This window comes from Myotis brandtii, unplaced genomic scaffold (genome assembly GCF_000412655.1).
Source record: "Myotis brandtii unplaced genomic scaffold, ASM41265v1 scaffold679, whole genome shotgun sequence".
Taxonomy (NCBI): Eukaryota; Metazoa; Chordata; class Mammalia; order Chiroptera; family Vespertilionidae; genus Myotis; species Myotis brandtii.
The window spans coordinates 908,359-932,365 of NW_005370653.1; the positions used below are offsets into that span (position 1 = coordinate 908,359).

Consider the following 24,007-nt stretch of genomic DNA (forward strand, 5'->3'; position numbering starts at 1 on the left):
CATTGATCCCAAATTCCCATCTCATGAGGTTGTAAAGATCGGTTACTATTTACATTGGTAGAGCAGTGGCTGGCATGGGCATGCAGTGGGTGTGGTATAGCATTAGCTGTTGTCGTTGGCGATAGTAAGTATAATTTCATGTTCATTCTAAAATGATCAAAGCTGGAACCTCAGCCCTGCTGTGTTTTCACTGTTGGTCACTAAGCCCACACCTGTTCCTCTGGGGGCGCCGCCTTGGGGCTCACGTTCACCTTGTTTAGTGTGTCTGTCTCTTTAAAGAAAGAAAAGATTTGCTGGGTGTCTTTTACTTTGGAGGATTTACTTGCTATTTGATAACTTCCTAAGCTTTGCTTCCTTTCTGAGGGAAACTGTTTGTGTTTCAGGAAAGCCTTTCGGTTGTCTACACATCGAGCTGCCCTGCTCAGTACACCATCTACGAGCCGGTCATTAGACTTAAAGGTCAGGCGAGAGCCCCGCTCTCCCAGAGGCCCTTCAGCTCGAAGGACGTGCAGAGCGTCTCGCTGGAACCCCACCAGCTGAGGAGCCTGCGGCCCGCTGAGTGTGAGACTCTCCAGGGCGTCCTGCATGAGATCGGGGGCACCGGGATCTTCGTTTTTCTCTTCGCCAGGGTAAGAGTCATTGCTTTTCATTTCACCTACAGAGAAACTTTCTATGACTGATAAATTTTAGGCTTTCTTTCTGATTATAAAAAAAACTATACATCACCTATGTTACACTTTTAAGATTAAAAAAGTCACATGCTCTCGCCAGAGTGGCTCAGCTGGTTGGAGCGCCCTCCCATGCATCGAAAGGTTGGGATTTGATTCACAGTCAGGGCACAAGCCCAGGGTGCAGGATGGGGCATGTACGGGAGGCAGCCGATCGATGTTTCTCTCGCTCTCGCCAGTGTGGCTCAGCTGGTTGGAGCGCCCTCCCATGCACCGAAAGGTTGGAATTTGATTCATAGTCAGGGCACATGCCCAGGGTGCAGGTTCCATCCTTGGTTGGGGCATGTACGGGAGGCAGCCGATCGATGTTTCTCTCTCACGTTGATGTTTCTCTCCTCCCCCCTCTCTCTAAAATCAATAAAGACATATATATTTTTTTTTAATATATTTTATTGATTTTCCTCCCCCCTCTCTCTAAAGTCAATAAAGACATATTTTTTTAAAAAATCTCACATTATTTAATGTGTCATCAAGCTTTCTGCCACACATGGTTAATCTTTTAATTCATGAAGATTTTAGAAGTTTTCTTTTATCCCAAAATATAATTAAAACAATTGAATGTTAAATTATAAGATTAAAATGGCCTGTGAGATAAAAACGCATGCTGTAGTGACAATACAGAAGAAATGTACTCTGTAAAATAAGGCTTCTGAAACTTGTTTTTCCCTTGAAGCTTCCAGATGTGTGGGGAAACCCAAGGGGCAACAAATAAGTATAAAAATAATTTACTTTATTGGAGTTTGAAGTTTTTTTAAAGAGGAGAAATATAAAAAGTTTGACTCACGAGATTACACGATGAGTCAAGTCAATTGCTTGGTTATCTGTTTCATGCAGTCGTCTGAAGCAGTGAGTGCCTTTTCTGGGGCAGTTAGGCAGTCCGCAGTGTGCACTGACTGTTGCAGGGATGGCTGGAATCCAGAGCAGGGGACACAGACCTCTCTTTGCTATGAGCCATCTCTGCCTCCCGGGCACTCGTATCCTTGTCTAACTGAAGCAACTGAGCACCTTCCATCTTCAGAATCTTGTCTCAAGTATAACTTCTGCAACATAATCACATTTCCACAGTCTCCCTGCCTGGCTTTCTTTCTTTAATGGAATCATTTTTTCTGAATTTTGTAATAAGGGACCATATCAGTGTTTGTTATTATTAGTGTTTTTATAAATATTTTGTTAGCAATTGACTCACCATACCCTAAGCTATCTTTTTTTTCCTCTTTTGCCTTTTTCAGACTGGTTTTTTTTGCATCTAACATCTGGTTGAAGATTTCCCCTAGTATTTTAAAAGTAAAAGTTCTTCATTTAACTCCTTGTCATTTTGTGATGTATTTTTATAGCTTGTGTAATTTCAAAATGCCACTGACTTATAAGGTTGTTAGTTGTTTTAGTTTATTTGTTATTTTAGAGACTAAATGGCGTAGAGTTTGTCTTTCAGTTTTGTTTATTTATAATTCTTAAATTACAAAGTATGAACAATAAAAAATAAACTTTGAAATGAAACTGATGGATTAATCACGTAATGGTAGATAGTCTCATGTTAAATTTTTACTCTCAACAAATCAGAAAAAAACATATCCTTTTTTTTAGGTTGTGGAACTCAGTAGCTGTGAAGAAACGCAAGCGTTAGCACTGCGAGTTATACTCTCATTAATTAGGTACAACCAGCAGAGAATACAGGAGCTCGAGAACTGCCATGGGCTCTCCATGATTCATCAGGTGCTGATCAAACCAAAATGCACTGTTGGCTTTCACATCCTGAAGGTACGTCCTCGTAGAGTTGATTCTCATGGTGTCCTGTGCAGTGAGGGGTGCTTCTCTCTTCCTGAAGTCTCCCAACTCGTGTTTCAGTTATTCCTGAAGAAATGAAGGCATCGCAATAGCACACATTTAATCAAACTAAGGTACTCTCTGGTTTTGTTCGGTCATTTCAATAATTACATTTTTATTTGATCTAAGACATTTTAGAAGAGTAAGAGAGAAAAAACCTTGTGGGATGGTAGGTCTGCATGAGCTCGGAGATGTCTCTAGGGGGCCCCTCACCTCCAGGTGTGGAACGGAGACCCTCAGGCACTGTGGTTGCTCCGCTCCCATGGTTCTCCTGGCACGAGTGGTAACTTCCCCTGAGGCCACGCTGCTGTAGAGTTCTTGTTTTAAAGCCATGTTAGCTCTTATATAATCCAGCTGCCATCATGCACTCGCATCCCTTCCTAGCCAAAGCAGTTAGTAACACCGCGAAGGCCTTTCTCTCTGAGGGCCTAGTGCTAGAGCTAAGGGCGCTGCCTCCCTGGGCCCCAGCCCCCAACTCTTCAGATTGTTGGATCTAAACATTGTGGCATAGATCCTGGCCACTTTGGGGGAAAGGTTTGGTCGCCTAACAGATTTATTGAATTTAAAAATAAAAGCAGAATGTGGTTTATTTTATTCCATGTTTGAAATTGAGTAATTGTGTACAGATACTTAGAAGTTTGTGTGGTTTTTTTAATTATTTGAATTGTTTGCAAAAAAACTGAAGATACTTTATGGCAGGGGTCCTCAAACTTTTTAAACAGGGGGCCAGTTCACTGTCCCTCAGACCGTTGGAGGGCCGGACTATAGTTTAAAAAAAAACTATGGAAAAAAAAACAAAACAAAAAAACTATGAACAAATTCCTATGCACACTGGAAAAAAAAACAAAAAAAAAAACTATGAACAAATTCCTATGCACACTGCACATATCTTATTTTGAAGTAAAAAAACAAAACGGGAACAAATACAATATTTGTATTTGCATGTGGCCCTCGGGCCGTAGTTTGAGGACCCCTGATTTATGGAATTTTGAATTATTCAGCAGTTTTCCTTTGAATTTAATGTTATGATTGCTAAGGTTGAAAGCTTAATGTTCCTGTTGAATTTTGGGATGAATCGATCATTAATGCATCCTGTGTTGGTGCGAATTTTCCATAGACCCTCCTGGAAGGTTGCTGTGGTGAAGAGATTCTTCATGTCGATGAGAACGGAGAGTTCACGTTAGATGTGGAGTCGAAGGCTCTCATCCAAGATGTCAAACTGCTCGAGGAGCTGCTGCTCGACTGGAAGGTCTGGAGGAAAGCAGAGGCACGTGCTTACGCCTCACGGTGACAACACGTGGGGGGGATGCGCCCTCTTAGTGCTAAGCACCCCGTGCACGCAGTGGTACCTGCACCTAGAGCCTTCTTGTGTGCTTGGCTGATGCTGTACGCATTTCTCCCTCCCCTGTCTCTGCAAACAGCATCCTACCTTCTCCTTCTATGAGTTTGATCACTTGAGATACTTCATTGAAATGGAATTACTCCGTATCTTTGTGTGACTGGCTTGTCTCCCTTAACATTATGTCTTAACGGTTCCATGTTGCAGCTTCTGGCTTGATTTCTTCCCTTTTTAAGACTGAAGAGTGGCCCAGTGTGTGTGGGGACCACATTTTCTTTATCCGTCCACCGGTCGCTGGGCGTGTGGGTTGCTCCCACATCTCGGCGACTGTGCACAACACTGCAGTGAGAGTGAGCGTGCAGATGCCTCTGCCAGACCCTGTTTTCAGTCTGTTTGAACATGTAAACCCAGAAGTGGGGTTACGGAATCAGGTGGTGCTTCTGTTGTTCATTTTTGAGGACTCTCCCTACTCTTTTCTGTGAGAGCGGCCCCATTTTACCAGCCCACCAACAACGTGCAGGGGTTCCAGTTGCTCTGCTCGCCAACAATGTTGTTTTCTGTGTGAGGGTGGTTGTTGTTTTGATAGTGGCCACTCTTTTGGGTGTGAGGTGACATTGCATGCGGCCTTAGGTGCTCTAGACCATCATCCTTCCTACGGCATTCAAGGATGGGTAGTATTTTCAAAGAGTGAGCTCTCTCGGGAACTGCAGTGAGAGTGAGCGTGCAGATGCCTCTGCCAGACCCTGTTTTCAGTCTGTTTGAACATGTAAACCCAGAAGTGGGGTTACGGAATCAGGTGGTGCTTCTGTTGTTCATTTTTTGAGGACTCTCCATACTCTTTTCTGTGAGAGCGGCACCATTTTACCAGCCCACCAACAACGTGCAGGGGTTCCAGTTGCTCTGCTCGCCAACAATGTTGTTTTCTGTGTGAGGGTGGTTGTTGTTTTGATAGTGGCCACTCTTTTGGGTGTGAGGTGACATTGCATGCGGCCTCCTGCAGTGAGCGTGGGTGTGCAGATGCCTCTGCCGGACCCTGTTTTCAGTCTGTTTGAATATGTAAACCCAGAAGTGGGGTTGCGGAATCAGGTGGTGCTTCTGTTGTTCATTTTTGAGGACTCTCCCTACTCTTTTCTGTGAGAGCGGCCCCATTTTACCAGCCCACCAACAACGTGCAGGGGTTCCAGTTGCTCTGCTCGCCAACAATGTTGTTTTCTGTGTGAGGGTGGTGGTTGTTTTGATAGTGGCCACCCTTGGGTGTGAGGTGACATTGCATGCAGTATGGCCTTAGGTGCTCTAGACCATCAACCTTCCTACGGCATTCAGGGATGGGTAGTATTTTCAAAGAGTGAGCTCTCTCGGGATTTATTCGATACAGAGAAGAACATCTTCTCAAGATCATTGTCGGTGTGTGTTCGCAGCCAGGTGTGTGGGAGGCGCTGCTGGCGGCCCTGGAAGTGCTCATCCGGGCAGACCACCCGCAGCAGATGTTCAATGTCAAGCAGCTGCTGCGAGCGCGAGCCGTTCATCACTTCCTGCTGACTTGTCAGGTTCTGCAGGTACTTTCCCGTAGCTTTACTCTGGGAGGTGTCTTTTGCAGTGACTTCTGTTTAGTGACCCAGTACTATGGGCTCAAGTTCTTGTCAATGGAATTTTCCTCCTTCCCGCTTCTCTCCTTTCCTGGTGCCCTTCTTTCAGCAAATAGTCCGGGAGTTTTCCAACCCCTGCCTCTTAGAGTTTGACCTTCACACTGTCGTTATTCCTAACTCAGTTACAAACAAAAGAGGAACAACTGCTGAGTTTCTGAGATGCTTCGTTATGTTGGCTATAAGAGTAATTGTGTAATCTCTTGACTGTCAAATAGTGAAAGTTTAACTTGTTCCCAGCTTTGCACAGCAGCAGCATCATAGCCAATGAGATTTACCTGAGGCGCGATGATTGCTAAGTGAACCTTGGTCCACATTCTTAAATAACAACGCAACCTGCCCTTCCCCTCTCTCCACTTGCTCTCACTCTGCTGATGTGTGATTTGTTAGTTTGATGTCGATGATGACATCAAGGTTTATTTCCTCCTGTAAACCCCCTGGGGCCAGGGTTGATCACACAAAGCACGGTGCCTGGCACACAAAAGGGGGGCCCCTCGCTGACTGAATATTCATGAGCCGTGTCCACATCACTGGTCCTCCCAGTCACTTGCTTTGTAAACATGTTTCCATTTAGAAACGTGTTGGCCAATTTGCAGTGAGTTTATCTGACAGGGTGAAGCTTTTCTTCAGTCTTTCCATGTCAGAAAAGTAACACATGAATTTGGATATTTCTTTTTTTTTAAAAAAATATATTTTATTGATTTTTTACAGAGAGGAAGGGAGAGAGATAGAGAGTTAGAAACATCGATGAGAGAGAAACATCGATCAGCTGCCTCCTGCACATCTCCTACTGGGGATGTGCCTGCAACCCAGGTACATGCCCTTGACTGGAATCGAACCTGGGACCTTTCAGTCCGCAGGCCGACGCTCTATCCACTGAGCCAAACTGGTTTCAGCTTGGATATTTCAATATATAGTCTCACTCCCGTATTATTTCCAAAATGCTGGAGTTAGCAACTCTGCCCAATGCCACCCAGCAGTGAGCGGAGGCGCCGAATGCAAACGGGGCAGCCTGCGTGCCTGGTGGGGATGCTGGGCCGCTTTCCCAGTCCCAGGATAATGGGCTGGAGTGACATCGCCGCTGGTTTTCATGGTTGTAATAGCAGAATTGCTTGAATTGAGAAATGGCAACTCAGTGTAATGGTGGATATGGTCAGACCAGAGAGGTAAATCGACACAGTTCTATCTTGAAAGGAGTATCTTGCTTAAATGAAAAATGGAAGTGAAGTTGACAGTTCACCATAAATCTAAAGAGAGTTTGGTTTTTATTTTTTCAGGAACACAAAGAGGGGCAGCTTACCTCCATGCCCCGAGAGGTTTGTAGATCATTTGTGAAAATTATAGCAGAAGTCCTTGGATCTCCTCCAGATTTGGAATTATTGACAATTATCTTCAATTTCCTTTTAGCAGTTCACCCTCCTACTAATACTTACATTTGTCACAACCCAACAAACTTCTACTTTTCTTTGCACATAGGTAGGTATAATCATTGTTGTTAGACCTTGGCTGTTTCCATTCTTGTTTTTTCTTCCCACTTCATCCACGTGTGTTGATATCCATTGAATGGCCTCTGTGTGATAGAAACTGCCTACTTACACCTGGTTGGGACGGGGCAGAGGGCTGTGAAATGAAGCAGACATGGTTTCTGCCCTCAGAGAGCTTAAATGCCAAGAGAGGAGGCATAACTCAGACAACTACAGTAGGAGACAGTCCTTGGTGAGTACCTCGTAGATACCACAGAAGACCTGCCTGATCTCAGAGGAGCAAGGGAACTGCCGGCAGCTATGGGTGAGAAGAGTGAATAGCTCACACATCGGACATTGAGGAATTTGGGTAGAATTTGATAGGCAGATGCGAGAGTTAGCATTCCAGGTGAAGAGAATGACATAAAGGGAGGGACAATAGGAAGGAAAAATAGAGAACAAAGTATAGGGGGTCTATAAAGGAGTAGTGAGAAATGTAAATATAAATGTAGTTTGGGACCATCGTTTATTTTTTCTCTAAGGGCATATTCACTGAGTCTGCGGATGTAAGAATTAGAACTGGTAGCATCGTAGTTAGGGCTCGTTGGAGGGTTTTGTTTTGTTGTGTCTGTCTTGAGCAAAAAGATCTGGTAGAAGTCAGTTATTGCAGCGAACTCAGGAAAGAGAGACCACCCACCTAGAGGTGAGTCGAAGCTCCAAGCGTAGATGAGACTGAAGAAGGTGGAGAGAGGAGGGAGAGGAGGCAAAGGCCGAGAACTGTTGGCAATAATGCCATTGGGGGGGGGGGGGGAGCGGGAGAGAGAGGGATCGGCATGAAAGGAAGGTGGGCTCATAGATGTTGAGAAGCACTCAGAAGATGTGATGTGGTGAGAAAGCGAGCAAGCCCAGGCCTGGGGAAAGCTAGGTAGTAACTCTAGGCAGGAAAAGCGGTTGTTACACAGCCACTTTAAGGAAGGTAAGAAATGAATAAACGATTCAGCAGCAGTGAAAATCCAGGAGCGATCAGGCACGTTAATGCGTCAGGTTCAACGCACACTTAGTGATGAACGTGCCCTCAAGGTCTGGGGGCAGGGTCATCGCAAAGATGAGTAAAATATGGTCCCGTCCCTAAGGACCGCGCAGCCTAGAAGCGGGGAGAGTCATAAACAGGTAGTTACCTGGTGTGGAAGGCTGCCGTATACTAGTCTATTGATGGTAGCACAGAGAGAGCATGGAGGGGGTGTTCCTGAGGGTGACCAGGAGTGGAAGGGAAGGGCCTCCCAGGACAGCAGACAGCTGGACAGGGAGCTGGAAGAACAGGTGGCTGAAGTGTAACGTAAGGAAAAGGCTGTAGAGGGTCTGAGGCCAGATCATGGAGGTTCTCGTAGATGCGCTCTTGCCCGGAGAGGTCAGGAGGGAGCACAGAGCCCTGGCAGGCATTAAGCAGGGGCGGCATTTGATGGAGAGAGCAGGTAGCCATGTGGACGTGCGGGCGACCACTGTCCGTCATTTAGAATCCGTGACGTAACCCAGGTCGGAGGTGCTAAGAGCCTGCATATAGCACTGTGCAGGCTGTGGGGAGAGTTCAGGAAACGGGAACTGAAGTCCCTAAGTCTGGAGCGTGCCTGGATGTGGGTGAAGGAAGGCAGTGGTCCAGGTGGCTCCGGCTTCTGCGTGGGAAGTGGGGGCTTCCACCCACCAGAGAATAGGGTGGGAGTGAAGTCAGGGCAGAAAGACCATTCAGGTTTAGATTTGTCCTGTTCGTGTTGCAGTTAAGAAATCTAGCCTGGAATTCACAAGTATAAAGCTCAGAAAGGAGGATGAAACTGTAGCTATCAATTTTGTAGTCATTTGGGGCCTTGAAGAGCATTTATATATAAAAATGTAAGAAAGAGTCCTTTCCTCAGTGAATGGAGAGATGAGCAGTCTCCTTAGAGAGATCAGATTAACATAAAAAGTGAATAAATTAGCTGTCCACCTATAGAAATAACTAAGTACACAGGAAAGTAGTAATAGTCTCGCAAAGCTATCCTGAGAAATTGTCCAGTGCTCACAGGTCAGATGTGCATTAGTATAAAGTGTGCTGTATTTTTCACTTTGAACATCTTTTGTATTTTTGTAAAAGGTTGTCGTAAGATTTGCTTTTAAAGTTAAATGTTTGTTTTGTCCTTAAAAATGTTGCTGTCTCAACGTGTGTGTATTTTCCGACTCTAGATGGCAAGATCTTCCAGGAGAAAGTGGACTCGATCGTGTCCCTGAGGCACTCCAGCAGCGGAGGGAGGGCCGGCCCCCGCCCGGGGCTGATGCTGATCAGTCCCTCTGGTTTCACCGCGTCCCCGCCCGAAGGTAGAAACAATGAGAATGAAAGGACAACCCCGTTCAGTTCTGAGTAGAGGCAGATACGCACAGTGTCCTGTTTCATCACTACAGCACCACCTGATGTTCCCACTAAACAAATGGAAGTGTTAGAATGTGTTCAGGAATCCATTTCCCTGCTTTCCATGCTCAGGAGAGCCTGGGGGCGGATGGGCTCAGGCCACCTTGATCTGCAGCTCTGTCCCTCTTCTCACGGGCATTTGTCTTTAGCTTCTGACTCACCTCCCACTGTCCTCAGAGCTCGGTGGGGCCTACTCCCCCCTCCCACCTGAGCTCATCACTCCAGAGGCCCTCACTTGCCGTGAGAGTGGCCATCGGTACCCAGCCTCACACTCATTGCTCCTGGGACCTTTCCCTCCACCTGACCTGCCAGGGTGCGCGAGTCTGTCCCGGACCTGCAGCAGCAGGGGCGCCGCCTCCCCGTAGCAGGCTCCTGGCTGGTTTCTGTCGCCCTCCCACCTGCCTCCTGCCTGTTTCCTCGTCCAGCCCAGATCCCTTTAGTCGGCAGCTTCCTTGACCCCGCCTTCAGCTGCTTGCCCTCCTGGCCTTTGTGTTCCTGACCTGAAACCTGCGCTTGCCTGTCTCACCGTGCTGAGAAGGTGCCCGCTGAGGGCCTGCCGTTACCAGGTCTCCCCTATGCTGGCCGCCCATGCCGGCTGCCCTGTAACTTCTCTGTGTTCAGAATTCCCTCTGCTGCTTCCTCATTTACCCCAACAGTCTGCTCATCTCCGCTGTTAGAGAGAAAATCGGGGTGTGTCCTGGCTGGGAACTGGCCGTGCACCCGCCTGAGGCCTTGCTTTTACTGAAACCTCCCCTCCCAAGTGTTGTCTCGGCTGCATAGCCGATATGATCTCACTTCATCCTTAAAGCAACCTTCACATAGAGCATTCCGCGCCCTCACTCTAATGTGCAGAAACCAGCAGTTATAGAGTTGCATGGTGACCTGCCCACTAATCACAGAACTGTCACTGGAATCCAGGTGCAGCTGCAAAGCCCACTCCTTCCACTTCCCCAGACTGTCCTAGTGACGCAGGGGGTTACGTTTCACCTAACTTCACTGCATAGAGTCGTCCGTCCTCATGATTTTGGCTCATTCAGTTAATACTGTATTTTGTTAAGTAGATGGGAAAAGACATACATTTTTAGAAGATTTTAATAAAGAACACTTAAAAGAAAAAAAGTTCAGACACTGAGGAATTTAAACATCAGTTACTAGGAACGTTGACCTATCTGGATTCTTTTTTTTGTTAATCCTCACTCGAGGATATTTTTCCATTGATTTTTAGAGAGAGAGTGAGAGACAGAGAGAAACATCGATGTGAGAGACACATGGATGGGTTGCCTCCTGCAGGAGCCCGGCCAGGTGTTTAGGTAGCATTTCTCTCCTCTCTTCCCAGGACACAGCTCCTCCGGCAGCATTCCCCCGCGGACGGGGGCCAGCCTGCGGCGTTCCAGAAGCCTGCCCGCGCTCCCCACGTCCTCCCTCGTGCCGCCCCGGACACTGGCCGGTGGCTCGGACGGGGGCCTTAACAGGGTACCGAGTGCTGCAGGCAGCCCTGCGGCTCCCCAGCCTGAGCAGTGGAACTCCCCCGGGAGCTCAGAGACGCTGAAGCAGGGCGAGGAGGAGGCGTCCATCAGCAGCTGCGAGTCCGCAGAGGCTGTCTGTGAGGGGGACGCTGGCCTTCCCCAACCAGCCTCCGTGGGTGGCGTCCCCAGAGGAACCCCAGAGTGTCCAGGGGTCGGCGTCGATCAGAAGGAGTTGGAGGCAGAGTCCAGAGCGGACGGTGATGGCCCTGGGGACGCGTCCTACCCACGCCGCCCCGATGACCTGCGGGGACTGGCCTCATTCCAGCGCAGCCAGAGCACTGTGGCGAGCCTGGGGCTGGCCTTCCCCTCGCAGAGCGGGTCTGCCCCCATGCGCCGCTGGCCCAGCCTGGTCGACAGGAGCGCTGAGGACTGGGCCAGCCTGGCCTTCTCTCCGGGTTATGAGCCCAACTACCTCCGCACCGCACACACTCCGAGGTATCACACGTGTCTGCAAGCCCTCCCTCTCCACATGTTTCACTATTCTTTTAAGAATTCTGTGCTTCTAGAAACGTCTTCATTATGTCACTTCTTAATATAACGTACATCGATGGCAAACAGAAAGACACCTTTCTCCTTATTTTAATCCTTGGTAATATTGAGTTCCATATTTAACCAAATGCTAAACCATAAATAGCTCTCAAAGAAAATAGTCTGTAGTTTATTTAATTCTTTGTGGTTATTGGAGAAAAGCTCTTTAGTTCAGGGAAATGATGATTTATTATTGCTTCCAGAAGCGCCTCTACTGCACGGTCCATGGGACCACGGGCGCTGATGGGAGCGCCTCATGTGCTGTCGGCACAGCAGACACTGGCCCTGTGCCTTCGAGCACTGAGTGTGGCTGGAGCAGAGAAGGAGCTGACTTTTTACCTAGTTTTATTTTATTTTTTAATTTTATTGATTTCAGAGAAAACGGGGGAGAGAGAGAGAGAAACATCAATGATAGAGAGAGAATTATGGATTGGCTGCCTCCTGCACGCTCCCAACTGGGGATCAAGCCCATAACCCCGGGCATGTGCCCTTGACCGGAATCGAACTTGGAACCCTTTAGTAACAGCCAATGCTCTATCCACTGAGCCAAACTGTAAGGTCTTTATCTAATTTTAAATAGTTCAGATAGCACAAGTGGCTTTGGTATTGGACTTCACAGGTGTAAGATAGAAGAGTGTTTAGGAAACTGTATGCCTACAAGTACCGGTGACAAACCTGATGGTAAATTTGTGAATCTCAGTTAAATCAGGAAACATTTTCAAATGTTAACATTATGAATGTTCCACATCACGACATTTTAGGCAATAAGGGATCGCCTAGACCAGTGATGGCGAACCTATGACACGCGTGTCAGAGGTGACACGCAAACTCATTTTTTTGGTTGATTTTTCTTTGTTAAATGGCATTTAAATATATAAAATAAATATCAAAAATATAAGCCTTTGTTTTACTATGGTTGCAAATATCAAAAAATTTCTATATGTGACACGGCACCAGAGTTAAGTTAGGATTTTTCAAAATGCTGACACGCCAAGCTCAAAAGGTTCGCCATCACTGACCTAGATGGTGGTGGGCTGCACCATCCAGGTGCGTGTAAGTGCATCACTGATGAGAGTTAATCTGTGATGGCACAGGATGAAATCAGAACGCCTCCCTTCGTTAAGCAGCTCATGACTGCACTCATCACATTCTTATTGATGATAGAGAATCTGTGATGGCACAGGAGGAAACCACTAACGATGCATTTCTCAGAACGCCTCCCATCGTTAAGCAGCTCATGACTGCACTCATCACATTCTTACGGAAGTCGCCGTGCCCTGGTCTCCGTGGCGCTGTGTTAGTGGGTGTGTCTGGTCTGTTGCAGGGTCACTGAGGACGCTCTGGTCCCCATCTGCTGTGGGCTGTACGAGCTCCTCAGTGGGGTGCTCCTCATCCTGCCCGACGCGATGCTCGAGGACGTGATGGACAAGCTCATTCAGGCCGAGGTGCTGCTGGTCCTCGTGAACCACCCCTCCCCTGCCATCCAGCGAGGAGTCATTCAGGTAAGAGGTGTGTGTGGGAAGCGGAGCCTGTCCCACTGTGAGGGGGTCATTGGGGTGGGGGGGCACGGCAGCATTCTCTGTGAGAGGGGCACAGGGGTCCGGGGGGAGGGACGGGTTCCTGACACAGGCGCCTTGTAATGACACAGGGAGGCAGGGCAAGAACAGGTTAGCCCTGGCGGCCAGGAGGTGGGCTCCTGGGCTCTGAGCACGGATCCATGGAAGAAGTGAGTTTGGGAGGCAAATGATTAATTTGGTTTTACACGTGTCATGTCTAAGATGCTGGGGAGGGTGGGATGGAGGCCTGTGCTTAGGGTAAATAATGTGCAAGACGTCTAGAAACAGTCTAGGTGCTGCACACCTAGGTGCCGGCAGAGAGCGCAAAACTGCGCGCTGACATTTTCCCTTCAGAATTGGGCACAGGCATTCTACGTGCACTTGACGAAGGCGGCCAGTCCACCAGGTGTCATGTTCAGCTAAAAAGCATTAAGGTCTCCAAGGTGGAGTCATCATTAGCATTCTGTAGCCATCAGAGACAAAGCTCGTCCCCTTTTGCTCTGGAGATGGCATTGTTCTTAGCTTTCTATGTTCTATAACATGAAATTAAACGGCAACTTACAAGGGCAATAACTGTCTGATGTGTATACGCTACGTAAAGTCTTAATACATTCTTTAACTTGTCCCAATTTTCCCCTTAGCTGTTAGATGTGTATTTTAATAGAGCATCTAAGGAACAGAAAGATAAGTTTCTGAAGAATCGTGGCTTTTCCTTGCTGGCCAACCAGCTGTACCTGCACCGGGCCACTCCGGAGCTGTTAGACTGCTTCGTAGAAATGTTCTTCGGTCGACACATTGGCCCTGATGACGAGTAAGTGGGGTCTTCCCTCCATTGCAGTTGAGGGTCTTTTGTCCTAAATGTAAAATCTAAGAAACTCTCTCTTTAACTAAGTCCTTGGTCTTCCTTTGTATTTCATTCACTAGCTTGAGAGTAGACAGGTGAATCTGTATCAAAGGAAAGAAAGTGAGAGTGAGGATCAGGCCTCAGTGTTCACAGGGGGAGGTCCCTAACAGCCAGGCGCTGTGTGTTCTCAGCCGCAGATGCCAGGATCCCTGGAGAGGCCCCTCCCACTCTCGCCTTCAGGTCGTCTGGGGGCGGAGCCAGCCCCTCGCCTGGAACCCCTGGGGCACTGATGCTGAGCTCTGACCTGGGGCAATGCTGAAGGATTAGCAAACAAGCCCAAAAACAAAAGAACACTTTCTTCCAAACCAGGAGTTTAGCAGGAAAGTTAAACTTCGATTTCTGTCTATGATAGAGAGAAATGAGTGTCTCATTATTATTATTGTTATTATTATTACTAGAGGCCTGATGCATGAAATTCGTGCAAGGGGCTCGGCCCGGCCCGGCCCTCGAAGCCTCGGCAGGCCCTTGCAGCCCTGGCTTCGTCTGGAAGGTCGTTCAGCTGTTCAGTCTAATTAGCATATTAGCTCTTTATTGTAGGATTATTCAATAGACCAATTCAGGCCTTGTGGACTCACCTTATTGCAGTCAGGAGAGCAGTGCTTTTCATTTGTGCACAGCTTTGGGCTCTTTCAGAGCGATTCTGTGTTATCTCATTTGATTCTCACAACACCCTTGAGAAGAAGTGGGTAGATCTCACCACCCATATTTGACAGATAAGGAAAATGGGCACAAAATGCTTGAATAGTCTCCCTCTGTGACTGAGGCAAATCGTATGGGACAAAAGGTCAAGACTTTTTGCTAGACCTCAGTTTACTAGCTCGTGTCTGTCAAATACCATGTAACATGATTATTATTTTCCTCTGCACTTGTTATATAGATAACTAAGGGGCCGATGGATGAATTGAAGTGAGTCAATTAAAACTATGAAATCATTTCTGTGTTTCATCTGTACAGGACAGACTTCTAACAACACCCTTTGTCTTATTTTTGGAGGGGTTTATAATCTAAAAAAAGATGAACAATCCATGTTCCACAAATTTATTTTATAGCCTCAAAATCAGGTTAACAAAACAGTCCATATTGCAATCACTTTTCCTTCTTTCGTGGTTAACTGCTTCTACTGTGCACTTACCTGTGTATGATTTATTATAGGTTTGATCAGGAAGATGTGAGAAACCTGGGGCTTTTTCAGAAGTGGGCTGTCATTCCTGTCCTGGGACTAATTGAGACCTCTCTGTATGACAACACGCTCCTGCATAATGCTCTTCTACTTCTTCTCCAAATATTAAATTCGTGTTCGAAGGTAGCAGACATGTTGTTGGATAATGGTCTTCTCTACGTGCTATGTAACACAGTAGCAGCCCTGAACGGATTGGAAAAGAAGTAAGTTTTAAATCATCATTTGAAGCTACGTCTGATAAATATTTCAGAAATGGAGAACTTCAGTAATAGGTTACATTAGAGCATCTGGTTTTCCATAATACTTTCAAAGAATTTTTTTCTTATAAAACATTAAGTAAGATTAAATGTGGAGGGGACATAGTTTCCATCATTTTCAACAAAGTTTTTTATAAGAAGATATTTATATGACTTTTTAGGTGTTTAGAACCTGAAGACAAGTTGTAAAAGTAAGTTTTGTTCCTATGGAAAATAATACAATAATTAAGAAATAATACGGTAATAAACTGTGTCGCGTACTCACAACTGTAAACCTACTTTTGCCCCGCCCTGTATATTACCAGGCTTCCACTATAGTCTTATAAACATTATTATGCCATCAGGAACAGGACCTTGAGGATTAGGGAAATAGTCACTTGACTACCACACAGCTAATAATGTGTGTAAGTGAGATTCAGAGAGGTTAGTTATCCAAGTTCATCTCTGAGAGGCCTTCTCAGAATGTTCCTGTTCAAAACTACCAACTCTCTGCCTTTGGTGTGGGCTCAGAACCTGCCTATCTGTTCCCATAGTAGCTCCTGTTAACCTGTATTTGGGGTTTTTTTTGCTTGTTTTCTTAAATATATTTTTATTGATTTTAGAGAGGAAGGGAGAGGGAGAGAGAGAGAGAAACATCAATAATGAGAGAGAATCATTGATGGGCTGCCTCCTGCACGTCCCCCACTGGGGATCGAGTCCACAACCTGGGCATTTGCCCTTGACTGGAATCGAACCCGGGACCCTTTAGTCTGTGGGTCGATGCTCTGTCCACTGAGCCAAACCAGCTAGCGTGTAACCTGTGTTTTTACACTTACCACCCTTTACGTTTATCTCTTTACTTTCCTGGTTCTCGGTGAGACAGCTTTTGACTGGAGTCAGTGTGTGTCCTCACATGTCTGTTTCCAGCCTACAAGTCGTGTTGCCTGCCACAGGGTGAGCGTGGGTCAGTAGTGAGTGAATGCATGCTGGTGGAACAGAATTAACCATTCTCTCTGCCTTAAATCCTTTTTCTTTTTCTTTAGCATTCCTTTGAATGAATACAAGTTGCTTGCTTGCGATATACAGCAACTTCTCGTAGCCGTCACAATTCACGCTTGCAGCTCCTCGGGCCCCCAGTATTTCAGAGTGATCGAAGACCTCATTGTACTGCTTGGGTATCTTCAAAACAGCAAGAACAAGAGGACACAAAGTAAGGTTCAGCTTTTGGAGTTTGGGGGCATTGTATAGTAGCCAAAAAGGTTATTCGAATCTAATCTCTTTCTTCTTGGAAACTGTTTTACTGAAAGATTAATTTTGTGATGATATCTATTAGCTCTAAAAAGACGCCTTCTTAAGTGGTAAAAATAAAAAGTGATGCCTCTATGTAATTAGTAGCTGGCAACATATTAAAAGAAGCCACTGATTTTTCTTACCAAGTAGAATTAAATGGTTTATGTTGAATAATAATGCCCTTTAGTTTGCTTTAATGGCAAATATTAAAGAGAATATGAAACAAAAATGTGAGAATTTCTGGTTAAACTTTTACCTTATTTATTAAAAAGTTTGTTCTTTAAAGCAGTTATATAAAATGAAGTAAATGTGTGGGATAGCATTTTATAGTGACCATTTGGAAATTTGCTTTAAAATTGCTTTTAAAGACAATTTTAAAACGTTTACTACCATCAAGAACCCATGTTGATTTAAAATTTTTTTAAAATATATTTTTATTGATTTCAGAGAGGAAGGGAGAGAGAGAGAGAAACATCAATGTTGAGAGAGAATCATTGATCGGCTGCCTCCTCCACGCCCCCCCACTTGGGATGGAGCCCACAACCTGGGCATGTGCCCTTCACCGGAATCGAACCTGGGACCCTTCAGTCTGCAGGCCAACGCTCTCTCCACTGAGCCAAACCAGCCGGGGCTGATTTAAATGTTTAATTCTGATAAAATATTATAGACAGCTTAGATACCGTGTAAATATAAAAATCAGAGTTGACAACGATTTAAAATGTTTAATTCTGATAAAATGTAGACAGTTTAGATACCGTGTAAATATAAAAATCAGAGTTGACAACCACGTAGCTTGCAGACATTGTGGTGCCTGCGTTTTCAGGCATGGCCGTGGCGCTGCAGTTCCGAGTCCTCCAGGCCGCCATGGAGTTCATAAGGACCACCGCGAACCACGACTCAGACAGCTTCACTGAGTGCTTCCAGGCACCTTCTCCCCAGCACGCGGTCTTTCCGAAGCGGAAGAGCATTGCTGGTGAGTGCTGACATTGCATTTTAGTAATGATGAAGTGTAGGCTGCCGGGCTTTCCTGTGTTCCGATGCCATTCACATGTTTAAACACTATCAGTTTAGAAACTTAGGCTGTAAAGTGTGAGGAAGTGTTCCTCCCAGAAGAAGCCGCTCACTGCTTTCTTCTCTGTGCTGTTCCCATGTAATTTCCTCTGGAGCACCTGCCGCATGCTAAGCACAGCGTTCAGTGTTGAAGATGCAATGACTTAGAAAGCAGACACAGCATCTGCCCTTGCAGAGATGATAAAAGGTGGAGAAATGCAGGGGCAGGAGCGAGACTATAGCAGGGCAGCCCGCTTTACATCAGGAGGCGGGGAAGTGTGTGAGGAGGTGAGATTTAATGGTCATAAAGGACAGAAAGGAGTCAGGAAGGGAGAGATCAGAAGGCGGGTGTCCCAGGCAGAGGGGACGGCTCACGGGAGGGAGCTGAGGCCGGAGGAAGCCAGGCTGGTCCGGAGAAGAGAAGGAAGCTGCTGTCCCACTGCCAGGTTAGCCCCGTGTCTGTCTGACTCCCAGGCACGTGCTTCCACTCATCCCACCACCCAGGGAACAAGGCACCGGTTCCTCCCCTCTGTGTAGTAGACATCTTTCCATAGACATATATATAGAAAGAATACACAGATATTCCTTGTTTAACAAGTGCATAATCTGTTATATTGATTTGCCATGACCGTCTTTCATAACTTTTACCAATCAACAAAGGTGTTATTGCTTTTTTACTTTTCTGTTTTTGCTATTGTAAACAGGGCAGCAATATACATTTTTTTATTTGCTTCATTTTTTGTCTCAAAGGTGACTCTACCCACCAAAATGTAATAACTAAAAATACCAATTACCTAAAAGAGTAGACAATCTAAAATGCTATTAAAATATTCAAATATCTTACAGGGGGAGTCATTAGAACTTACCATATTTTAGTCATGTGTAAGTAGTGTTTATAGAGGCTCTTTATGGAAATTGATCTGTGTTTTCATAATCTCAAACAAAGGTTCAATTCCAGTGAAGGGCTGCGCTCTTCCTCACCTCCCGAGGCGCCATTTTCGTTCCTATGGTCACCTCCCGATGCCCTCCTCCTCCCATGCGTTCAGGCGGGACTCCTCCCCCCCAGGCTCTCCCGGATCCGCTTCCTGGGTGGCACCTCTCGGAGCAGGTGCAGTAACGCTGCTGAATGCCAGGTCTCCTGTCCACCTGGGGAAACGTTTCCCGGGAAATGCTCTTGGGATTGAATTCAAGCGACACATATGCAGCAGATCGTTCAAAGCAAATCACTGGAATGATACTCACCTTTCTGATCTCCTCACCTTCATTTGACTGATTTCTGCTCTGTCACTATATACACTTTCAAAACTATTTTATCAAGTTCAGCCGTGGCAATCATCCGGAAATAGTAATGTTCTTACTAAAACACAATGTGCTTGATAAATCTGTTGATGATTTTAGAATACGAGGAAGTGCGACAGTATTGGAAATTACTTTGTCAGAACATTCTGAACTGCTTGTATGTGCCCTTCTAATTCTTGGAGTTTTTCAGGAAACTCAAATTTTGCCAAACGATAGCCACCCTCCTCAGCTAGGCCACCTGCTTCCACGTCCTTCCTTAGGATTCTGAATCAGAAGTCCTGTCGCACTTCTTCAAAGAGGGGAAGCACCACTTTCTCTTAATCACTCTTTCCTTTGTGCAAATTAACTTTGTATTAAATGAGATCTTTTCATGTTCTGATGATCAAAAAGTTGCAGCAAAACTAGCTTCCTGGATCTTGTTAACTCTGGGATCTGCTGTTTTAATTGATACATTTGAAGGTCCTTGGAAATGTCCCCTTGCTCACTCGGACCCCTTTCTGATGCGCATGCGCTCGGTGGCGAGCGATGAACTTCACGTGATGATACAGCGGAGGATGAGCCAGGAGAGCCCAGGGCAGGCGAGCGAGGCCGAGCTGGTGCAGAGGCTGCAGAGACTCATCGTGCTGGCGGTTAACAGACTTATTTACCAAGGTGAGTGTTATTCTATGTTACACAAATAATGTAACATCTAGAGCAGCCACTAAAAGCTGTGTGAAGAGATACACTCAGAAGCACGATAGATAAGTCAAAATGAGATTCTAAAAAAAAATAATGTTCAAATAATCCCAAGAAGGCGGGAAAAAAATACACAGTAATTGTTAATCTCTAGAAAAACAATACATTCAAGATTTTTAAAAATATATATATATTTTTATTGATTTCAGAAAAATGTTCAAATAATCCCAAGAAGGCAGGAAAAAAAATACACAGTAATTGTTAATCACTAGAAAAACAATACATTCAAGATTTTAAAATTTGATTTCAGAGAGGAAGGGAGAGGGAGAGAGAGATAGAAACATCAATGATGAGAGAATCATTGATCAGCTGCCTCCTGCATGCCCCACACTGGGGATCAAGCCTACAACCCAGGCATGAGTCCTAACCGGGAATCGAACCCAGGACCCTCAGTCTGCAGGCCAACGCTCTATCCACTGAGCCAAAGCAGCTAGGGCAATACAATATTTTTTTTTAAACTTTTCTAATTTATATATGGGGCACCTGGCCCTCAGGCTAACTCTGAAACTGAACTACTGTTCTCCCTAGCACTACGTTGAATGGGTAGCATGCGAGAGAAACTGCTCTCCACGTCCACCTGCTGTAAGCATCACGTGTGATTGGTCCAAGAACCTCATGGCTTTAATGATTTCATAGTTCAGTTCATCTTCATTAGTAAAATAAATCTTAATTTAGAATTGCATGGCTTATATGCGTTTAAATTTCGACACTGTTTTAAGTGAGATCACTATCCCTATGTATTCAAGTAATACACTTACACGTTTATATCGTGACAACTGAATCAGTAATTACATAGAGTATTTTTACCAGCATCATTACATTTGTAATGGCTAGGTGCCGGTGATTTAACTGATTTTTTATTCTTTTTTAAATTCAGAGTTTAATCCAGATGCTGTTGCCATTTTGAGTACTCCAGAAAATGCCACTCAGAGCAAGACCTCAGCTTCCCAGACTGAAATTTCTGAAGAAAATAGTCATCGTGAACAGATTTCCGTTTTCAATCCATTTCAGAAGGAAATACTGGCATACCTCATAGAAGGATTCAAAGTATCTGTTGTAAGTAAATTAATTAAATGGGGAATGTTCATTCACACAAAAAGAGTAGAGCTTTTTTTTTTACTTTGTTTTTATTGCTGACACTATTGCAGATGTCCCCATTTCTCCCCCTTTGCCCACATCCACGTAGCCCCCTTCCCTCTGGCCGTCACCTCACCGTTGTCTGTGCCTATGGGCTATGCATATACTAGTATGTTCTTTGGCTAATCCCTTCATCTTGTCATCCAGTCCCCTTGCGACCCTCCCCTCTGACAGCTGTCGGTCTGCTCCATGCATGCATGCCTCTGGATCTATTTTGTTCATCAGTTTATTTTGTTCATGAGATCTCACATGTAAGTGAGGTATGTGGTGTTTGTCTTTCTCTGACTGACTTATGTCACTTAGCATAATAATCTCCAAGTCCCTCCATGCTGTTGCAAAAGATAAGAGTTCCTTCTTCTCTACAGCTGGCCAATTCCTGGGTTCTCACGTTTTTGTTTATCTGTCCATCCTCAGTGGGCATTTGGATTGCTTCCACCTTTGCTGGTCAATTCCTGGGTTCTCATGTTTTTTGTTTATCCGTCCATCCTCAGTGGGCATTTGGATTGCTTCCACCTTTTGGTTATTTGAACAAAGGTGTACGTCCACCTCTTTTAAACACTGTTGTACGGATGTGTATGTCTTTCTAATTTAGACTGTATTTAGAAACCTAGAATAAAACTGGTTCGGACTGTGTTGAGGTTAGTATATTATTACTTTAAAAGTCTGATCCTAATTCATTTCTGTTTCGGTTTAAGGGTTCAAGTAAACCCAGTGGTTCCAAGCAGCAGTGGGCGAAGATCGTGTGGTCTTGTAAGGATACCTTCCGCATGCAGCTGGGGAGACTGCTCGCCCACATCCTGTCCCCAGCCCACCCTTCCCAGGAGAGAAAGCAGATTTTTGAAATAGTTCAGGAGCCAAATCATCAGGAAATACTACGAGACTGCCTTAGCCCATCCTTGCAAGTAAGAATCAGTATTTCATACAAAAAAACTGTGGGTGAAACGTCAAATTGCACAAAGCAAGAATTGAAATTAAACTGTATTTTCATGCCAAACATTGTAAGTGTAGTTTTCTTACCAAGTGGCACCTGAGGTCTTTCTCCAGATGCCCTCCACCAGCCTCGCCCGGATCTGTTCGTTCCCCATTCTTTTTAGTGCTTAAGTGAAGGTCTGTACATAAGTTCCTACAAGGAACTAGAATCATTAAATGATTGATCAGAGGATGTTAAAATGAGTTATTAGCAACAACTTCAGTGGCTATTCAAGGTGAATAAAAACATTTCTGTTAGTTTTTCAAGATGATTTTAGAATGTCATTGAATACTAAATGGAAATATTTTCAGTTAATTAAGAACCTTGCCTCTAAGACACAAACGTGCAGATACTCCAGTCAGTTACATTCCTCTTTATTTGCCAGCTCTCCAGGCCTTTTACTGGGAGAGCATCTGCTCCGTTTCCTCTCTGGGTCGGGTGGCAGCTGTCTCCTGATTCCTTTCAAATGTCGCATAGAATGAGCTCTGCTATTCCCGTCCTGCACATGTTCATCTCCTGCTTCTAGGAAGTGGCAGGATGTGAGGCAGCATGTTAATGTACACACCACCCAACATGTGAGAGTTTCAAACCCATTTGTTGACATTTAATACTATTCACAGTTTGAATGCGAGCGGTATTTGTATTAATGCAAATTCTTAAAGTAAAATTCTGCATGTTTAACTTGTTGGCACATGTAATGTCTAAATAACACAGTGTACAGGTAGCAATGGGGTGTAACTTCTAAAGCAGTGGTTCTCAACCTTCTGGCCCTTTAAATACAGTTCCTCATGTTGTGACCCAACCATAAAATTATTTTCGTTGCTACTTCATCACTGTCATGTTGCTACTGTTATGAATCATCATGTAAATATCTGATGGCTCAGTGGATGGCACGTCAGCCTGTGGACTGAAGGGTCCCAGGTTCGATTCCCAGTCAGGGCACAGGCCCAGGTTGTCGGCCCCGTCTCCAGTGTGGGGGATGCAGGAGGCAGCTGATCCATGATGCTCTCATCATGGATGTTTCTCTCCCTCCCTCTTCCTTCCTCTCTGAGATCAATACAAATATATGAAAAAAAAAAAAAAAAAAAAAGATTGGCCTAACCCAACCCGTCTCTGGACCTTCACAGTGCTGAGGTCTCCCTGGTTCCAGGGTTCCAAGGGAGCATGGATGCTTATAAGCTTATTTGCGGAGAGCTTTTTGTTCAGGAGTGTTCACCCCTCTCTACCAAGCAGAAGCAAAGGAGAAAGAATAAATAAGCAGAACTCCCTTATCTCCAGGCCTAAAGGAAAGTTCGCCTCCAGTTACATTTGCTATGAGGGGAACTAAGAAAGGTTGTCCCTTATCCTAAGCTTACTTCCTGTATTTCTTAAGCGAATCCTCTCCAGAATTCTTTCCCCACATAAAAGCCTGCTTGCCACCTTTTCTTATCCTTTTTCTCCCTCCCTCCTTCTCCCTCTTTCCCCCTCCCTTCCTTCCTTTTCCTCTTTTTTTTTATCTTTTACAATGAAAATTTTTAAGCATACTAAGAAAAGTAGAATAATATAATGAATACTATATAACCATCACATAGATTTAACAATTGTTAATATTTTTATCTTTATCTTCTCCTGAAACATTTTAAAGTAAACCATAGAAATCATGACATCTTTCAAAAGGCATTTTCTTACATATAATCATAGCATTATACGTAACAAAATTGGCATACTCCCTAATGTCATCATATATCCAATACAGAATCACATTTTTTCAGTTGTCCCCCAAATGTCTTTTTTTTAAGCTCATTTATTCCCGCCATATCTAACCAAATAAACCTAGCAATCTAATTTAATTTAACTGTAAGAAGTAACAATTCAATAATTTAACTGTAAGAAGTAAAAATTCTGTATGACTGAAAAGAATGCATTTCTTTGTTTTCCAGCATGGCGCCAAGTTAGTTTTGTATCTGTCGGAGCTGATCCATAATCACCCGGAGGAGCTGACTTGGGAGGAACTGGACGCCGCCCAACTGCTTATGAGCGCGTTGCAGACGTGTGGCCACAGGGGCCCCCCTCCCAGCGCGGCCGCAAAGCCAGAGCTGCTCAGAGTCATCAGAGAGGTGAGTCGGAGAAACAGCGCGTGTTAGGAGGTCCCACTGGCTGTGATGAAAGGGCGCTGGGAGGCT

At 45.1% G+C, this 24,007-nt stretch overlaps 1 protein-coding gene across 1 annotated transcript in view; it reads left to right on the forward strand.

Annotated features, from left to right (window-relative positions):
• Window positions 1-24,007, forward strand: part of LYST (lysosomal trafficking regulator) — a 68,982-nt gene that overhangs the window by 26,948 nt on the left and 18,027 nt on the right. Inside the window, exons 16-31 of the mRNA XM_014529279.1 lie at window positions 384-629; window positions 2,313-2,486; window positions 3,670-3,819; window positions 5,310-5,447; window positions 6,812-7,010; window positions 9,212-9,343; window positions 10,771-11,395; window positions 12,813-12,990; window positions 13,686-13,855; window positions 15,101-15,331; window positions 16,408-16,574; window positions 17,478-17,627; window positions 19,463-19,654; window positions 20,616-20,794; window positions 21,571-21,777; window positions 23,765-23,941. Coding sequence (XP_014384765.1) covers window positions 384-629; window positions 2,313-2,486; window positions 3,670-3,819; window positions 5,310-5,447; window positions 6,812-7,010; window positions 9,212-9,343; window positions 10,771-11,395; window positions 12,813-12,990; window positions 13,686-13,855; window positions 15,101-15,331; window positions 16,408-16,574; window positions 17,478-17,627; window positions 19,463-19,654; window positions 20,616-20,794; window positions 21,571-21,777; window positions 23,765-23,941 — 3,315 coding nt within the window. The remainder of the gene's footprint in view (window positions 1-383; window positions 630-2,312; window positions 2,487-3,669; window positions 3,820-5,309; window positions 5,448-6,811; window positions 7,011-9,211; window positions 9,344-10,770; window positions 11,396-12,812; window positions 12,991-13,685; window positions 13,856-15,100; window positions 15,332-16,407; window positions 16,575-17,477; window positions 17,628-19,462; window positions 19,655-20,615; window positions 20,795-21,570; window positions 21,778-23,764; window positions 23,942-24,007) is intronic.